Consider the following 17,782-nt stretch of genomic DNA (forward strand, 5'->3'; position numbering starts at 1 on the left):
ACTACATTCAGATAAGAGCAGATACTAGTTTTTATAGTGCTAGAGATTGAACTGGAGGCTTCACACATGCTAAACAAGCTCTGTGTCACTGGCCAGCCTCTCCCTCCCCGATATCTTTTGTTTTGAGATAAGATCTCACTGTTTGCACAGGCTGCCCTTAAACTCAACAGCCGGAAGCCCAGACAGCCCTTCAACTGACCATTCTGCTTTTTCAGAATCCCAAACACTGGGAATGACAAGCCTTCACCATGAGGCCCAACTACATACTGATCTTGAACTATTATTATTATATGAAATTCAAAGTTTGGATAAAGCACCCTTGATTTTGCTAATTGCTCTACAACACAATGCGCTTGACTTCATTCATAAGGAGTGCTGAGCACTGAGGCAAAGGTCAGGCTCTGCCCATGGCTCATCGTCCTTGTGAGGAAGCTGTGCTTCAGTGAGGTGACATTAGCTGAGTGCTTTGTTGTCACAGGGTTCTTTGAGCCCTCCTGAGACCTGGATCTGAGTTGCAGATCTGCAGGGAAGTAGTGCACCTGCCACCGTGTAGCTGGAACCAGGTTCTCTCAGATGTTACGTGAGCCCACTAAACCTTTCCATGGTCATTCTAGGTTAGCCTGGATCTGTGTGTGTCAGGGCCTTGGGTTCGATACATTATAAGTATTACCTGTGTGAAGCCCGGCATGGTGGCACACAGCTTTGGTCTCTCTCAGCACTAGGGAGGCAGAGGCAGAGGCAGGCAAGTCTCTGGGAATTTGAGGACAGCCTGGTCTAGTGAGTTCCTGGGAGATATTATCAGCCCTTGCTTTCAGTCTTCGTGGTTGTTTTGAGCTATTGTCTCAAGCCCAAGCTGGCTTCTAACTCACAGCAACCCTCCTGCCTCGGCTTTCTGAGTGCTGGGATCTCGGTAGGCATAGACCACCATGCCAGCCTTTCACCTTCAGTGCCACCGCCACCTCTGGCACTTTGTAGACATTCCTGAAAGTATCTCTCTGGAGGAGATTCCCTTTGTGGCAAAGGGGGTGCACCCACTCAAAAATGCACATGCCAGGGCTAGCCAGTTGCCTGAGTAACAGTTGGTGTTACTTGGTGTGATCACAAACCCCAGGAATGCAGCACAAGATACCTCACACCAGAGCTGAACTTCACCACAGTGACCTGCCAGTGTGTGCACTTTTGAAATATTGGGCTGACCCCTCCCCCACTCCATTTCTCTTTGTCTCTGACTCTCTCTCTCTGTGTGTGTGTGTGTGTGTGTGTGTGTGTTTTCTTGGGTGTGCGTGCTACAGCACACATGTGGAGGTCAGAAGCCAGTTCTTTCCTTCCACTTTATGTGATGGTTTTAGGAACTGAACTCAGGTCTCCAGGTTTGTTCAGCAAGCCCTTCACTCGCTAATGCTTTTTTTTTTTGCCTGCCTCTGGTCAGCCCGGTGTGGTTTCCAGGGAGGGCTGGCATATACTTCTTTTACTGTCTCACTGTAGAAGAGCCAGCTGCTGGCCGATAGCAGTGACCCTGTCCCAGAGCCTGGACCCAAGAGGGCTCTTGCTCCTCCCGATCTGAGACTGCATTGTCATCACTCTTAATGCATAGGTCCCTCTGGATTTAGTCTTCCTGAACCCTTCCACGTCCTGACTCAGCACCAGGACACCATGGTAGCCACGGCCACAGCAGCCTTGGCTCATCTTTCAGTTTTCTAGCAAAATGGATTGTTTTCTGTGTGATGTGTGTTGTCTGCACAAGCATGAAGTGTGCACATGCACATGTGTGTGGACATGTGCAGAGACTACAGGTCTACATCAGGTATCCTCTGTGCTCTGTACATTAAGTGTTTGGAGTCAGGGTCTTTTACTGGGACCTGGGATCCTAGGTGCGGGCTGCCGTGCCTGGCTTTTCTGTGTGTGCTCTGGAGGATCTGAACTCAGGACCTCATGCTTGCACAGCAAACACTACCCACTGAGCCGCCTCACCAGCCTCAGCTGAAAGAAGATACTTTAAATGAAATCCCTGAGAATTCTTTGCTTTGGGACTTGGTACTTAAGCACTGCTACCCATGGGCTGAGGATTTGGCGTAGTTGGTAGCATGCTTGCCAACATGCCTGAAGCCCTCGGTTCCAACCATGTGTCCTATAACCCTCTGCGGAGGTGCACACCTAATCTCAGCACTAAGAAGGTAGACCAGGTGTCCAAGGTCATCCTTGATACTTAGAATTCAAGGCCAGCCTAGGTTTCATGAGGCTCTGTCATAATAAAAAAGCCATTTCCTGATCGAGCAGTGGTTTTCCTTGGCACATACACAAGACGAAGTCTCTGCGCCTCTCACCTCCTGGGAACAGGCCTCATGGGAAGGGCACTGCAGCAAGAGTGGACCATAGAACATAGGAAGTGGAGGGAGCTTCCTGTGTAGTCACATGTCCAGCCCCCTACAGAGCTTGTTCCCCTCCTAATGAAGCCCTTGGGATTCTTCCCTCCTGAAGCTGTCCCCCCACAGAACTGGGCCAGGCCAGTGCTCACTGGCTCTAAAGGCATGTGGCACCACGCAGACCGAGAGCGCTTGTATCCAAGCACGCGGCCTCTTTCTTCCTTCCAGTCATTTGTTCCTTAAAGGAAAGGCTGTTAGAGGGCAGGCTGTAGCAGCAGAGACCGCTGGGAAGCCCACACCGAAGGCCGTGACACGCCCCTCCCTGTGATTGTCTTGTCATGAGAGTAATTGAAATGACATTTACTAGTCTTTAGGAGCTCAGTGGCCCAAGACCCAGGAAGGGGGCCTCAGCTTTCCTAAAGTTTTCATTCAGGTGAGAGAGAGAGAGAGAGAGAGACAGAGAGAGAGAGAGACAGAGAGAGAGAGACAGAGAGAGAGAGAGACAGAGAGAGAGAGAGACAGAGAGAGAGAGAGACAGAGACAGACAGAGAGAGAGAGAGACAGAGACAGACAGAGAGAGAGACAGAGTGTGTATGTGTGTGAGTGTGTGTGTGAGTGAGTGTGTGTGTGTGTTCACGCACACGAGTGGCCTGAATGAATTCACATAGCCAAGGATGACCTTGAACTTGTGATCCTCCTGCCCTCCCCTCCCCTCAGTTCTGGGATTCCCAGCATGCACCACACATACCATGTACTGCGAATGCCCTGGCGAATGAACCCAGGGTTCCAGCTCTTTTTCAAGCAAGGTTTGCCTGACGTCAGATCCCAGCTCTCATTGTCTTCTGCCCTCTATGTCATGGCCTATGGCAAATAGTTCTCATATTGTCATTTTCCTTGGTGGGGCCGAGCACTTCCTCTCCTGGTCTGAGGGCTTTCACACTTACAAGTCCTTCATAAGACATTCATTGTCCCACCTGCTGGGACGTGTCAGGCATACTCTAAAATGGCACGGTGACATCATTCTAGATTTTCCCAGCCACCTCCCTCCCACAAGGGCTTCTCTAAACATATGGAGTTCTTAAAGCAGTGTATATTGTATTGTTTTTAAATGATATTTATTTATTTATTTAGTGTGTGCGCATGTGCCTGTGTCACAGGGCATGAAGAGGTCAGAGAATATGCTTTGAGAATGGGTTCTCTCCTTCTCCACCATGGGTTCCAGGAATCAAACTCAGATTGTCAAGCTTGGCAGCAAGCCCCTTTATCTACTGAGCCATCTTGGCATCCCCTTTGTTGGCTTTTGTTTTGTTGAGTTTTTGTTTTTTGTTTTTTTTTTTTTTTGAGACTGGGTCTCATGCAGTTGAGGGTGACCTTGAACTTTTGGCTTTTCTGTGTCTACCTCCCAAGAGCTGGAATTACAGTTGCACACCACCCCTCCGGGTCCAATTTGTATTTGAAGGAAAATCTGGGGTTCTGAAAAATCCCCAGCAAGGTGGATTTTGGTTTAGTTTCTGAGGCCTCATCTGTCAATCACTGATTCCTTATTAACCTGGACAGGTTCCTGCTGTGAGACCTTCTCAGGTGGTTACAGAAAATTTCATGTGTCAATTGCCACACTTTTCATTATTAAAAAAAAAAGTAAGGCCAGGCTTGGTGGTGCACACCTTTAACCCCCAGAACTCGAGAGGCAGAGGAGCAGATCAGCGAGTTCTGGGATAGCCATGGCTACACAGAGAAACTTTGTCTCAATAAAACAAAAGTTAGAGGCAGGAGAGATGGTTCAGTGGTTAGCACCCCAGGCTGCTCGTCCTGAGGACCTGGGTTCAATTCCCAGCAGTTGTACAGCAGCTCTCAGCCAGCTGTCACCCTGGTCCCAGAGGATATGGTGCTCTCTTCTAGCGTCCAGAGGCACCAGGCACACCAGTGCACCTAGACGTGTGCTCAGCCACAACACCCACACACAGAAGATTTTTAAAAAGCAAGAAAATAAAAAGGGAAGCTTACGTTTTGTTTTGTTTTCTGAGACAGAGTTTTACTCTGTAGGCCAGCCTGCCCTGGAATTCTCTCTGTAGTCCAGGTTAGCCTTGAACTCACTTTGTAGCCCTGATCCTCCTGCCTCAGCCTCCTGAATAAGGGATACTGGCAGGAGTGTGCCACTCATTCCTGCCGCAAAGTCTGTCCTCTGGGGTGTTCACACTGTGGAGTGGGGTGTTCACACTGTGCAGTGGGGTGCTCAAGCCACTGCTCGCTTGGGTGGCTCCCCTCCAAGTCTGAGCCAGTCCCCACCGTGGGAGGTCACAGAGTGGCCTCCCTGTCTGTTTCCATCCCTCAGCGATGCTTGCTGTGTACTGTCCCCTGCAGACCCCAGCTTCCCCAGCTCACTGTCCACTCCGTGAAGTCCTGGCTCTGCAGGGATGGAGGAGAGGGTGTGGGGAGCAGCATGAGAGGAGAGGCCTGTTGTGTTTATTTGTGTTAAACAGCATTGCTAGAAGCCCATTAGTGCACAACTCGGTATTCCATTCTTACTCTCCAACGGCCAGACACCTCGCTCCCTTGGTGGTGGGGCAGGTCTCCAGATTCCTCCTTCTAAGATGTAATGAAAATGACTTAGAAGCCAGGCTTTGGTCTGAGGCTGACTAGGGAGGCTGAAGCAAGAAAACTGAATAAAGTTCAAGGTCTGCCCAGGCTGCAGAGAACTGGGGCTGTTTGTGTTTTGGTGTGTGTGTGTGTGTGTGTGTGTGTGTGTGTGTGTGTGTTTTTAATCTGTGTGTTCTCATGTCTTCATGTGATTGCAGGCTCATGTGCACCACATCACATATATGGAAATCAGAGGACAACCTCAGGGGTCAGTCCCCTACTTCCACTGTTTGGTCGTCACTTCTTAGTGCCTCGGGTCATCGGGCTTCGGTCTTCCCCCCCCCACACACCCACCCCCAGCACAGGAATGACAGACATGCTGCGATGTTTGGCTTTTATGTGGGGTCTAGAGATTTGAACTTGGTTCTTGTGCTTGCCGTGCAAGCAAGCGCTCTTCCCTCTGAGCCACCTCCCTAGCCCCAGCCCAGGCTGTAATGGTCAAGCCAGCTGTGTACTGACTGAGCTGAGATCTGACGCTAGACCATCAGCGTTCTCACCTCCTGACAAAATCATCCCCAGTCAGCCCGGGCTGCTGCCTGCAGACAGGGCGGGCCTCTGTGTTCAGCTTATGAGCCTTCAGGCAAGAGCTTTGGTATAATTTACCGCCGAATAGCTAGTCATTTAGGTCTCCCCCCTTGAGCCACTGACTGGTGCTAGAATAGAGTCCTTGTTCGATTCCAAGAAGCCACACCCCTCAGCAACCAGGGCCTATCCCCAACCCAGCCAACCCAGTCAACTGTGTGTGTGTGTGTGTGTGTGTGTGTGTCCGTCCGTCCCCTTGTGCCATAGTGCGCGTTTAGAGGTGGGAGGAAGCCTAGAGGAGCTGGTTCTCCTTTCATCCTGTGGGATTCAAGGAGCAAGCGGGGTTTGGTTTTGATGGTGATGGTGGTGGTTGTTGTTTGCCCTGTGAGCCATATTGAAGTGGGACTCCTCAGCCGAGAATCCCAGCAGCAAAGAGGCTGAGGCAGGAGGATTGCTGTGAGTCTAAAACCAGCCCCAACTATAAGAGAGACCCTATTTTTAAAAAAACAAACAAATAAAAATTAAATAAAGAGAAAACCCAGAACAGCAAGATTTCCCTCTAGGTGGGAGCTGGGTTGAGAGCCTGCTTTCATAGAGGCTTCCATGATGGACAGGGCTCCCTGCCTGATAGGCTTCCTGACCTCAGCGCGGTAGGATAGGCACTGAGAGTGGAAGGTCAGGACAGTGGGGCACCGTAACAGCTACCCAAGGCTCCAAGCCAGGAACTAGATGTGTTGGCTTATACCTGTAAATCCCAAAAGACTGCAACAGGAGGATTGCCGGGATGTCCAGGCCAGTTCTACATAGCAAGACCTTGTCTCAAAAACAAACAACAAGCAGAAGTAGGTGGACGAGGCCTCTGGACACGTGGGGATCTTTCAGGAGAGGTGTGATGGGAGGCACCCTGAGTGCCCTGGGGAGACTCTGCCAAGCTACAGGGCTGCCAGGCACTTTTCTCACTGGCTCCTGGTGACAGGGTGGCTGCCTTGGGTTGAATTTTGGGAATGAGTCAGGAGCTGTTTAGGCAAATAACCTGAAGATGGTTGTCACCAAGTGTTGCTTTAGCTTGCAGTAGGGCGTGGCGCTGCAGAGGGATGGGCATGGTATTTAGGAGCACAGCCTCCCTTCTCCTCCCCTCCCCCTCCCCTCCTCTCCCTTCCTTTCCTGGTGCCAGGGATCAAGTCAGATGTTGTCTACTGTGGGGACACATGATCCCCAGCATCATGGACGGAGGCCAGAGGAGGGAAGGTCAGTTTACCAAACATCTCCATCGACATCACTCATTCGTCTCGGGGCTTGTTTTACTTGGCTGTACTGCTGCTAGAATCTAATCTGGGCCAACATGTCCACAGCTGCTCTGCCCCCGAGGACCACTCTGGTGGCTCAGTGAGGGGCTCTACCATTGGGCTGTATCTCTAGCTTTTAGAATCTTGATTGTTGGGGCTAGAGAGGTGACACAGGGATTAAAGAGCATGTGCTCCTCTGCAAAAAGACCACAGTTCCGTTCTCAGCACCCGTGACAGGCAGCTCACAGCCGCCTACAACTCTGCACCTCGGGGACTCGACTGTCTGGTGTCCATGAGTATGCACACACACATACCTCTTTTCTCTGTGTGTGTGTGTGTCTCTCTCTCTCTCTTTCTCTCTCACACACATACTTCTCTGTCACCGTCTCTCTCTGTGTCTATGTCTGTCTGTCTGTCTGTCTCTCTCTCTCTCTCACACACACACACACACACACACACACACACACACCCTTCTTAAAAGTCATGGTTTCCACTGGCAGCCCTTGGAGCTGGCTGTTGCTCAATCCCTCCAGCTTAGTTGGTGAAGAGAGAGAAAGATCGTAGAGGCTCAAGGGTGCTGCCCCGTGTTCTCTGGTGGGTTCTGTCTGCATTGGAAGCCCCACTTAGAGCTTTTGTCTGTCAGCTGTACCCAGATAGTGAGCCAGGGAAGGCCTCAGAAACTTTCCACCTTTCCAGGATTAGGCAGCAGTTCTTCAGGCGGAGCTCAGCCCAGCCCAGGTCCACAGGCTCATTCTTCTCACATCCACAGCCTGTTCTCCAGGATCCTGTCTGCTGTGCACTCAGGCATCCACCACAGTGACAGGCTCTGTCTGGTAGCTGTGGTAATTCTAAAGTGCAGGCTCTTGCTTTGACTTGAGGATCCTTGCACCCTCCCAGCAGAGGGTGGGGTAGCATCCCTGCTCCCTGTCTTTAGAAAGGAAGGAAGAAGCAGAGGAGATCTGTTACCATGTCAACCTTGGTGCAGACCTTGGGTTGACCAGGTGTGTCATGTGCACACATGCACTGTGTGCGCTGCCCTGTTCCTTCAGTGCAGGCATTCTCAAGTTACCCTCAGCCAGCTCAGCTTACCCGCCGGCGGCTTCCAGTCAGGCCCCTTCCTTAGGCACTGAGTTTGGACCCCCACAGCTGTCATCAGACACGTGCTAGATGGCTTGTAGACGCTTGCTTGCAGACGTGTAGAGCTGACAGTGCACAGACACAAGAAGTCATCTTAGAAAACGTGACTGATGGGTTCTCCCAGTCCAAATACCGATGGAGGAGCTGGAGTAGACAGCTTGGTGGGTAAAGTGCTCGAGGTACAAGCACTAGGGCCTGGGTTTGATCTTCAGAATACACACACACACACACACACACACACACACACACACACACACACGCCAGGCATAACGGCATATACTTGTAATCAAAGCACTGGGGGGCTAGAGTCAGAAGGACCCCCTAGCCTCACTGGCAGCCATCTTAGCCTCTAAGCAAGCCTAGCTCCTCTAAGCTGAGGTGGGGAGTGCCTGAGGAATGACCCCCAGGGTGACGTCTGCCCTCCCCACACGTGTATACCGCTACCCCCATGCATGGACTTGCACAAACCAAATGTCTAGAAGTGTTCCTGGGCCTGGCTGTGAGATGCTAAGTGGGGTAGAGATGACATCAGATGCGTGCTTTAGAGTGGGGCTTGCTGTGTATCCCGGGCTACCACGGACTCGTCCTGTGCCTTACCCGGGCCTCAGATTCTTTCTCTTCTTTTCTCCTTTGGTTTCAAGCTGTGTATATTTATGCCATATGTGTGGGAGCACAGAGACAGGCAGACCCTGAGCTTGCCAGCCAGGCAGCCTAGCTCAGCATGAGCCTCTGGCCCCCGCATGCCCACACTTCATGCACACACACAAGATTAGAAATTAGAAGGTGTGCTCAGCAAATCATGCCCATTTCTTAGAGATGGGAAAGATGCCCACCTTGTCTCAGCATATGGTGTGGTCTTTGGAATGGGAGGGGCTTCCCTGGCTGCTCAGAGTCAGATTAGTCTGTCTGTCTGTCTGTCTGCCTGCCACTCAATAGACATACCAGGCTCTAGGCTTGTAAGCCTTGAGTTTAGTGAGAAGCCAATTAAAGAACACAACACTCACACACACACATATGCATGCATATGTACACTCATACATTTGCTGGCTCTCTCTCTCTCTCTCTCTCTCTCACACACACACACACACACACACACTCCCTGTCTGTGGAGTATCCCTCTACCTTTGTGAGGTGGCATCTGTTTATACTTTGAAGAAATTGGCCTTTAAAATCTTGGCATAAGCTGGACATGGTGGTGTGTGCCAGTCATCCCAGCACCCAGGAGACGAGAATCTCAAGGCTCCAGGCCCATCTGGAGCACACAGTGAGACCGTGTCTTCTAATGAATTAATGAATGAGGGAAAAATGAATGAATGAGTGAAATCCACAAAAATGGGGCAGGATGCTTTTAGCTGTTTGCCACTGGGGTCAGGAACCACAGTCACTGTCACCTCTGCAATCCTGGCACATGGAAACGCCGAGAGTGTGTCTTGGTGGCACCTGTCTAGAGATATTTATATCTTTTGCTCACAGGCCAGGCACAGATGATGCCAGAGTTCCAGGAGTACCATTCTGACACTGACAGGAGCCCCCGAAAGCTTCCGAGTGGTGCCCCTGCCCTGTGGGTGGTGGGACTTCAGTTCCTGTGCCCGGTGACTTTGTACCTGACCAGCCGATATCCTCCCTTTGCAGATGCACCTTCCGGTTCCCGAGCACGGCCATCAAGATCCAGTTCACATCGCTATACCATAAAGAGGAGGCCCCAGCATCGCCCCTGCGGCCACTCTACCCACAGATCTCCCCACTGAAGATCCACATTCCGGAGCCGGATCTCCGGAGCCTCGTCAGCCCCATCCCTTCCCCAACCGGCACCATCAGGTAAGCAGGCTCTTTTGAGTGCACCAGGGGGCTGGAGATGGAGCTGGACTGGGAGATAATCCTGCAAGGGAAAGTCACCTTTAAGTCACCGCCCATCCAGGTTGCAGATGTATGAGTTAGGGTCTCCTAAAGCAAATAGAATAGGTGTGTGGCCCAGTCCTGTAAACACAGTGCTCCAAAGCCTGAAGCAGGAGGATCGTCAGTGTACCGCCAGCCAGGGCTACATGGGCATTCAGGGACATCCTGGCCCCTCAGTGAGAGAGACCTTATCTGCAGAGCACATAGGCTGGGACAAGCTCAGTTGGTAGAGTGCTTATGTGGGCCCTGGGTTCACTTCCCAGGACATCATAAACTGGGCATGGCAGAGTGTGCTTATGATCTTGGAGGCAGGGGAAGAGAGGTTATGGTCATCTTCTGCTATGTAGTGAGTTCGAGGCCAAGCTAGGCTACCAGAGACCCTGTCTCAAAATAGACAGGGTAGGGGATTTGGATTCTGGCCGGTGTTTTTCGATGAAGCAGGATTCCCTCTTGCTCCCTCACGTGTCGTGATGCTTCTGAAAGTACGGTGCCACCTGTCAGGGCCGCAGCCGTGGTACCTCTGAGCTCTGTGGCTTCCTCCCCGACTTGTGACACAGGCCAGCCCTGTACACGTGGCCGACGTGGCCGGAACTCTTATGACTGTAACAGGAGTGGTACACTCCTTGCGGGGCAGGACTGTGGGAACCCACAAAACCTTGAGAGTTCCTCTCAGCAAAGCCAGAGTTGTGCTGTCCCTGAGCCCTGGCCACGGGTCACTCCTACAGGTATCCTCACTCAGTCCCCAAAGTTACGCCTCCTCCTTCTCCAGGGCCATGCTTGACGCTAGCTTTTTATTTAAAAGCTTTCTTATTTTTCCAGTGCTAGGAACCAAACCCAGGCTTTTACGCATAATAGGTGTGCTGGCTGGTTCTGTGTTAATAGAGTGTTTCTGTGTTCCAGAGGCAGGCAAGCTTGGTAGTGTAAGACTCACCCAGGTGGTATGGTTTTGAAAGCACGCAGGGGTCATGGAGAGCAGCTGAGGCTGGGCACTGGGAGAGGCCCCGAGAGGCCATTGGTGAAGGTGCAGCCTCAGTGGTAGTTGAAGGCCCAGGACTGCAGGGGTCATGCAAAGAATCTGAGGCTTGGGGGCTGGAGAGATGTCTCAATGGTTTTAAGAGCACCGACTGCTCTCCCAGAGGCCCTGAGTTCAATTCCCAGCACCCACATGGTGGCTCACAACCATCTGTAATAGAATCTGATGCCCTCTTCTGGTGTGTCTGAAGACAGCTACACTGTACTCGTATACATAAAATAAATAAATAAATCTTTAAAAAGAAAAAAGAAAAAGTTGAGACTTGGCACCAGGAAGAGAGCCTATGAGAGGCCGTTGGTGAAAGTGCAGCCTAGCTGCAGCGAGAGACCCCAGTGGTTTTGGAGATGCCAGTGCCTTGGGCTGACACCCAAGGTCAGCAGCCGCAGTGGGGTCGGCGGCAGCCGCAGCGGAGCCAGCCAGAGCCTAGGAGACAAGCTGTGTGCTGCAGAGAGCGGGCAGTCAGAGAGGAGCCCAGAAGATAGTGAGTGAGTGGACCCCCAAAGCAAACACCCAGTTGTTTACGCTCTTGGAGTTGGGCTGTGCTTTGTTCTGGTTGTGGCTGTGCCCTGGTTCTTCCCTTTTGAAGAAGGTATTTCATTTCATTTTTATTTTTACAGGAGCCCACAGCTGAAAGACTTTGAACTTTCTAAAAGATATTTTGGATTTTTAGGGAGACTGGATATTTTAAAGAGACTGAAATTTGAATGTGTAAAGTTTTGAGTTTGTAAAGACAGTGGGGCTTTTAAAGTTAATTATGTTTTTAATGTGATATCTTGGGGATGAATAAGAAAGGAAGGGTTGTGGCTTAGTAGTGATGTGTTTGTGTGTTAAGTCAAGGAATCAGTTGTACTGGCTGGGTTTGTGTCGACTTGACACACGCTAGAGCCAACAGAGAGGAAGGAGCCTCTGTTGAGGAAATGCCTCCATGAGATTCAGCTGTAAGGCATTTTCTCAATTAGTGATAGAGTACATTGTGGGTGGGGCTATCCTTGGGCTGGTGGTCCTGGGTTCTATAGGAAAGCAGGTTGAGGAAGCCCTGGGGAACAAGGTAGTAAGCAGCGCCCCTCCATGGCTTCTGCATCAGCTCCCGCCTCTAGGATCCTGCCCTCGTTGAGTTCAGTGGTGAACAGCAATATGAAAGTGTACACCAGATACACCCCCTTTTGCCTGAACTTGCTTTTTGGTCATGGTGTTTTGTAGTACCAATAGTATAACCTTAACTAAGACGCTAAGACTCTTTTCTCTGTCTGTAATGAGACACCATGACCAAGGCAACTTATAAAATTTAATTTAATTAGGGGCTTGCTTACAGTCTCAGAGGGTGAGTCCATGACTCCTGGTTGAGGGGCTGGAAGCAGGCATGGCACTGGGCGGCAACTAGATGTGCAGGCAGGAGGGGCAGATGGGGGACAGCTGGACCTGATGCGGGCTTTGAAGCCTTGAAGCCCATCCCTAGTGGCATACTTTGTAATCCTTCCTGAACATTCCACCACCTGGGGACCACTAATTCCAATACATGACCTGTCTCTAGGAGCCATTCTTACTTGAAGCAGCACACTGGCTTAGGGACTTTGCCACTGAGGCATATCCACAACCTCGCCCCCAGCTGGTTGCTATGGAAGCTTCCGGATGCTCAAGCTGGCCTGGAACCGTTGGGCCTCCTACCTTGGTCAGCTGGGATCCCAGCTGGGCAGCCCCACACTTGGCTGGAGTTGGATCCTTTTAAAGTTTATACATAAGGGAGATTTTTATTCTCAGTTCTGGAGGTTCAAGGTCAGGGGATGACATCTGAAGATGTCCTTCCTCCTGGTGGAAACCAAAGATGGTTAAGAGTATCAGCAGGGATAAGTGTGAGCACACACTGCACTTGAACACACATACGTGTGTGTATATGTGTATGGGTCCCTTGGTTTGTCTTGGTGAACTTATTTTGTTTCCTACCATGTAATGTCTGTACACGGGTCCTTTGGAGTCCGTCCTCTTTCCTGACGCTGGCGACAGGTACAGCCTGGGAATCTGCAAGCCCAGAGCTGAGGTGGAGAGCCAGCCCATTGTTGTTCTGGACATGTGGACTGTGGGTTGTGTCTCCTGGGTAGGACACACCATAGCTGCTTCCCACAGCAGCCGCCCACATCTTCCAGGCTGTGAAGCCTGCAGTGATGGCAAAGGCCGCGGAAGGAAGGCGGTGGTGAGAGTTGACAGCCAGCCTGTGCTCAGCACCCGCCGCGTGTCCTTCAGCCATTGATTTCATCAGAGACTGCTTCTTCCCAGCTTCTTTTCAGTCTGGGAGCCTCCCTGTTCTTAAGACCCACATTCCAAACGCATGAGCATGTCTTCCAGGTGCTGAACTTGGACGGGGCCCCAGGCCGGTCCCCTTAGAGGTCAGGGCAGTCAGAGCAGTCGGGAGGCCCTGTGTGGGCGACTTGTTCTGATACTGTTTCTTTTGTAAGCTATATTGATGTATGTATGTATGTATGTATGTATGTATGTATGTATTTGTTGGGAGGGGCATGTGAAGGTCAGAGAACAGCCTGTGGGAGTCTTTGCTCTCCTTCCCACCAGCTCGACTGCAAGCACCTTTACCCTCAGGGCCGCCCGAGCCCCTGATTTGCTTTTTGAGACGGGGTCTCACTGCAGTGAGGCTGGTTCAGAACTCAGTTTGTTACCCAGGCTTGCCTGAAACTTGCAGTAATCTTCCTGACTCAGCCTCCCAGATGCTGGGATTGCAGGTGCAGGTGTTTGTTTATATAAAATGAATGATTCAGTCACTGAGAGACTGAGGGTTCCTCACAAAGCCCCTCCCACCAGTGGTTCTTGTCACCTATTGCTGGGGCTCCTGGCTTCCCAACAGTTAAGAAAGTTGTAGCCTTTCTGTTATTTACATGGGAAATCATGTGGCTTTGAGCAAGCACACGACACTCACATGAGAAACAGGTGGGGCAGCCCTAAAAGCATGTTCAGGGCCAGCCTGGGCTACTGAGTAGGACCAAAATGAGCCTGGGCAACAAGTGGTACCCTGTCATCCTGTAATAAGAAGAGGACCTGGATGAGTTCAGGGGTAGACACTTTAGGGGCCTGAAAGGGGCCCTAGGTTAGCCCGGCATGGCATGGTGGCACACACCTGAAATCCCAGCACTTGGGAGCTGAGGCCAGAGGGTCACATCAAGGCCAGCCGGCTACGTTATTTGTTATAGAAACACCAGGACTATATAGTGAGGCCTCATCTCCAAACAAACAAACAAACAAACAAAGGCTCTTGGTTCAATATCCAGTACTAGGTAGGGTACGTGATTGTGGGATTGAATAGTGTAGTTTTTTGTGTTGTTTGTTTGTTTTTGAGACAGGATCTCACTTTGTAACTCTGGAATTCACTACATAGGCTGGCCTCAATTATCCTGTGTGCGTCTGCCTCCCCAGAGCTGGGGCTAAAGGCACAAGCATGCCTGGCTTCAACGTTTCTCATTGACAATACAAAGAAAAAGTGGTGCGTGCTGGGAGTGGGGCTGGTTGGTGGAGCGCTGCTTGCCAAGAAAGCCTGCAAGATCCTGAGCACTGATAACAGCAGACGCAGTGGCCCATGGCAGCCCCAGCTCTGGGCAGGTGGAGGCTGGAGGATCAAAAGCCGTGTGTAATACCCCAGCTACATGAGACCCTGTCTCAAAAACAAAACAGCAGCCAGCTGGCTAAGACACTGAGTGATCATAGGTCGGGTGTAGAGTGGCTTTTGGTCAGGTGGCACAGTGGCTGTAAAGACCTCCCCCTCTCCCCGAACCCCCGCCCAGCAGTTGGTGCTTTGGTGTCCCCAGTGCTCCCTTGGAGTCCCGACTTTGTGTCTGCCACATTCCTGGTACTGCTGGGAGGGGGCAGGCCCTTGGCTCCTCCTGAGTTCCCACGGGTGCGTGGTCACTCTGTCCGCAGTCGCTGTTGACAGTGGCTTGGGACTTGCTCTGGACTCCCTGGGCCTTTAAGTGTCACAACAAAAGATCTCTGTTGACATCCGTTTATCTCCACACTGAGGAATTCCATTGAGCTTTTGTAAAGCTCAGCGGCCGGCCGCTGGAGGTTCGCCTGCCAAGACTTTCTCAGTTTGAGTTTCTGTGTAGGGGTGGAGCCCACGTGTTTACAAACACGCCCTGCCCTTCCTCTCCCAGGCAGCGGGAGCCAGGGTGGGGCAGGCTTGGGGAAAGGGTTTGACTTCCCAGCCCGCAGCAGTGGGCCCCGCCCTGCTCAGTCTGCTTGCCTAATTTGGTGAGCTTTGCTAGCGGGTCCCTATTGGCCGACCTGGGCACCGAAGGCTTGGGGACCTCCCAGCTGTGGCTCCTCCCTCCATGGAGCGGATCCCAGGGTTCGGTACCTTTGCCTCACTCCACCCCCCCCCCACCCCCCCCCCACCAGGCTGGCTTCAGTTTGTTGGGTGGCTCCTTATTTCCCAGGGCGGGTTGTTCCGCTGTGGTTTTGAGTTGTGTGTATGTTGGGTTTTTTTGGGGGGGCTGTCCCTGCCTGCAGGGCTCCGCCCAGCAGATGAATGAGCTCTTTGAAAGAAACTGCAGCTTCGGCAGTGTTTTGACCTTTCTTTCTGTGAAGAGCAAGTGATTTAGGAAAACAGGGAGCTGGTTAATCATTTGCTGAGGCTACTGAGGCTAAAGCAGGCTCCGTGGGACTACACTTCAGCAGACTGCCATAGCAGCCATGAAAGTAGCCTGTGGGTCCCAGCACCAGGCATTTACCAGGAATCCCTGCACCCAGGGCGCTGAGGCAGGAAGATTGCAGATCTGAGGCCAGCCTGTCTGGCTGAAACTGGGAACTCAGGGTTCGCTTCTGTTACAGACCCTGTCCCAAAATTAAGATGGAAAGGCTGGTGGGATGGCTCAGTGAGTAAAGGAAGGTGCTCCCTCCCGAGCCTGAAGACCTGAGCTCAGTCCCGAAGCCGCATGGTGGAGGGGAGAGCTGAGTCCCTAAAGTTGCCGTCTTCCACACCCAGGCTGTGCAGTGCCGTGCCCGCCCCCTGCATGTACACGTGTAGCAAAGGTTAGCAGTGGTGATGTGAATGAAGGGAAGTCGGCATCAGAGAACTGGCCCCCTTAGTCATGGAGCTGTAGTACAGTTCTACTTTACTGCGGGCTAGGGCTAGCTCAGTCTCCTGTGCTCTCGGAGATTTGCGTTTGGAGAGCACCCCAGTCTGCATCAGAAGTCTAGCACCCCACCGAGCCCCGCCCCTCCCCTCCCCACCCCAACCCACTCCCAGCCTTAGTTTCACTTGCTTGTGGTTTCAGTTATGCACAGTCCAAAAATACCAAGTGGAAAACTGCAGAAAATGAGCAAGTTACAAGTCTTCAATCAAGTGCAGCGCTGCATAGCTCCTCCCCTGTGTGTGACTCCCTGCCCAGTGTATCTGGTGGGTGGCTGGATTACCCAGTCTGCACTGTGGGCTGGGGATGAAGCCCCATGGTAGATCACTTAACCTGGCATGCATCAGTACTGGGAGAGGGCGGGGAGGGTCAAATTCAGGCGTGCCAAAGACCAGCAGCACAGCAAGTTCTGCCGGTAAGTTACAGGCCACGCTTTATCGTGGAGTAGGAACGTAGGAACGTAGGAAGCGATGGTGTGTGTCAGGCTCTGTGCTGTCTAGGACTTCAGGGACACCTGGAGGTCTCTGCATGCGTACCTCTGGAAAAGGAGCCTCCTGAATGCTTGTCTTCCTGGCAAACTTTGGTGCTTCCTTCAGGTTGTGTAACCTTCCTGTGATCACATTAGAACTTGAAGGCGGCATCGAATGTTCTAGGCATCTACGGACACTGAGTCTGCTGTTTCCTGTCCCTGTCTGCACCAACAGGCCTTACCTTGTTTCCTTTCCCATCTGACAACTTGGTTTCTCCCCACCAGCGGGTTTAGGGCCCTCCGTGTTCCTTTGGCCTGTCCCTGCTGTTTGTGTGTCATCCTGCACTGTCTGGGGTGCTGCAACATTGGGTTTCCAGTCGAGCTTGGTGGGGGCCATCCCAGTTCTCCTGGGATCCCAGTGGCTGCATCTGAGGTGTGTGTCCCTGTGTAGCACCACTTGGGCTCTGTCTCATCAGCCTGCAGGGAACTTTTGTATGGTCACCGTGTCTGCACTGGACAGCCCTTCCTCCCCAGATGTCGCACCGGTGAGAAGTCTTCGAAAAACATAGACCTGGCCTGGCAAAGGCCTGAGAGCCCAGATCCAGTATCAGACCCCCAGATATAGGGCGATGGCTCCCCTCTCCTGCCGTAAGACTGCCTAAAGGTAGCTGATATTGGGCTGGGCTGGTCAGTGGTGAGACCAAGTTCAGATCTCCAGAACCTATGCAAAGATAGCGTATAGCCCAGCTAGCTGAGCTGTCCTCTGACCTGCACACATACATGCATACATACATATATAATTACATATACACACATCATATGCACACGATTTTTAAACGAGTACCTAATATTAGGGTGTTTTCCACCTTGGGTACTTTGTGGTTTCAGAAGCAAAGTTAATCTTTTGAAGGAGCTCCAGGGACTTAAGTAACATGACACTTACCTTAGAAGAACACATTCTTTTTGAAAACAAAAACAAAAAACAAAACAAAACAAAATCCATGTATTTATTAGTATGTATGTGCGCGCACACACCGTGCTACACCCTTCTACCACGCAGGCAGGTTCAGGGAACTGAACTTGCATTGTCTGTCAGGCTTGCCTGCAAGCACCTCACCTGCACAGGGTACCTCACCTGCACAGGGCACCTCACCTGCACAGGGCACCTATCTCACCTGCGCAGGGCACCTCACCTGCGCAGGGCACCTCACCTGCGCATGGCACCTCACCTGCGCAGGGCACCTCACCTGCACAGGGCACCTCACCTGCACAGGGCACCTACCTCACCTGCGCAGGGCACCTCACCTGCG

General features: G+C 51.8%; 1 protein-coding gene across 2 annotated transcripts in view; it reads left to right on the forward strand.

The window, feature by feature from the left end:
• Foxk1 (forkhead box K1) overlaps positions 1–17,782 on the forward strand; it is a 60,519-nt gene that overhangs the window by 24,067 nt on the left and 18,670 nt on the right. For both annotated transcript variants that reach the window (NM_199068.2, XM_006504654.2), the window contains exon 2: positions 9,578–9,763. In NM_199068.2, coding sequence (NP_951031.2) covers positions 9,578–9,763 — 186 coding nt within the window. The remainder of the gene's footprint in view (positions 1–9,577; positions 9,764–17,782) is intronic.

This window comes from Mus musculus, chromosome 5, assembly GCF_000001635.26.
Source record: "Mus musculus strain C57BL/6J chromosome 5, GRCm38.p6 C57BL/6J".
Taxonomy (NCBI): Eukaryota; Metazoa; Chordata; class Mammalia; order Rodentia; family Muridae; genus Mus; species Mus musculus.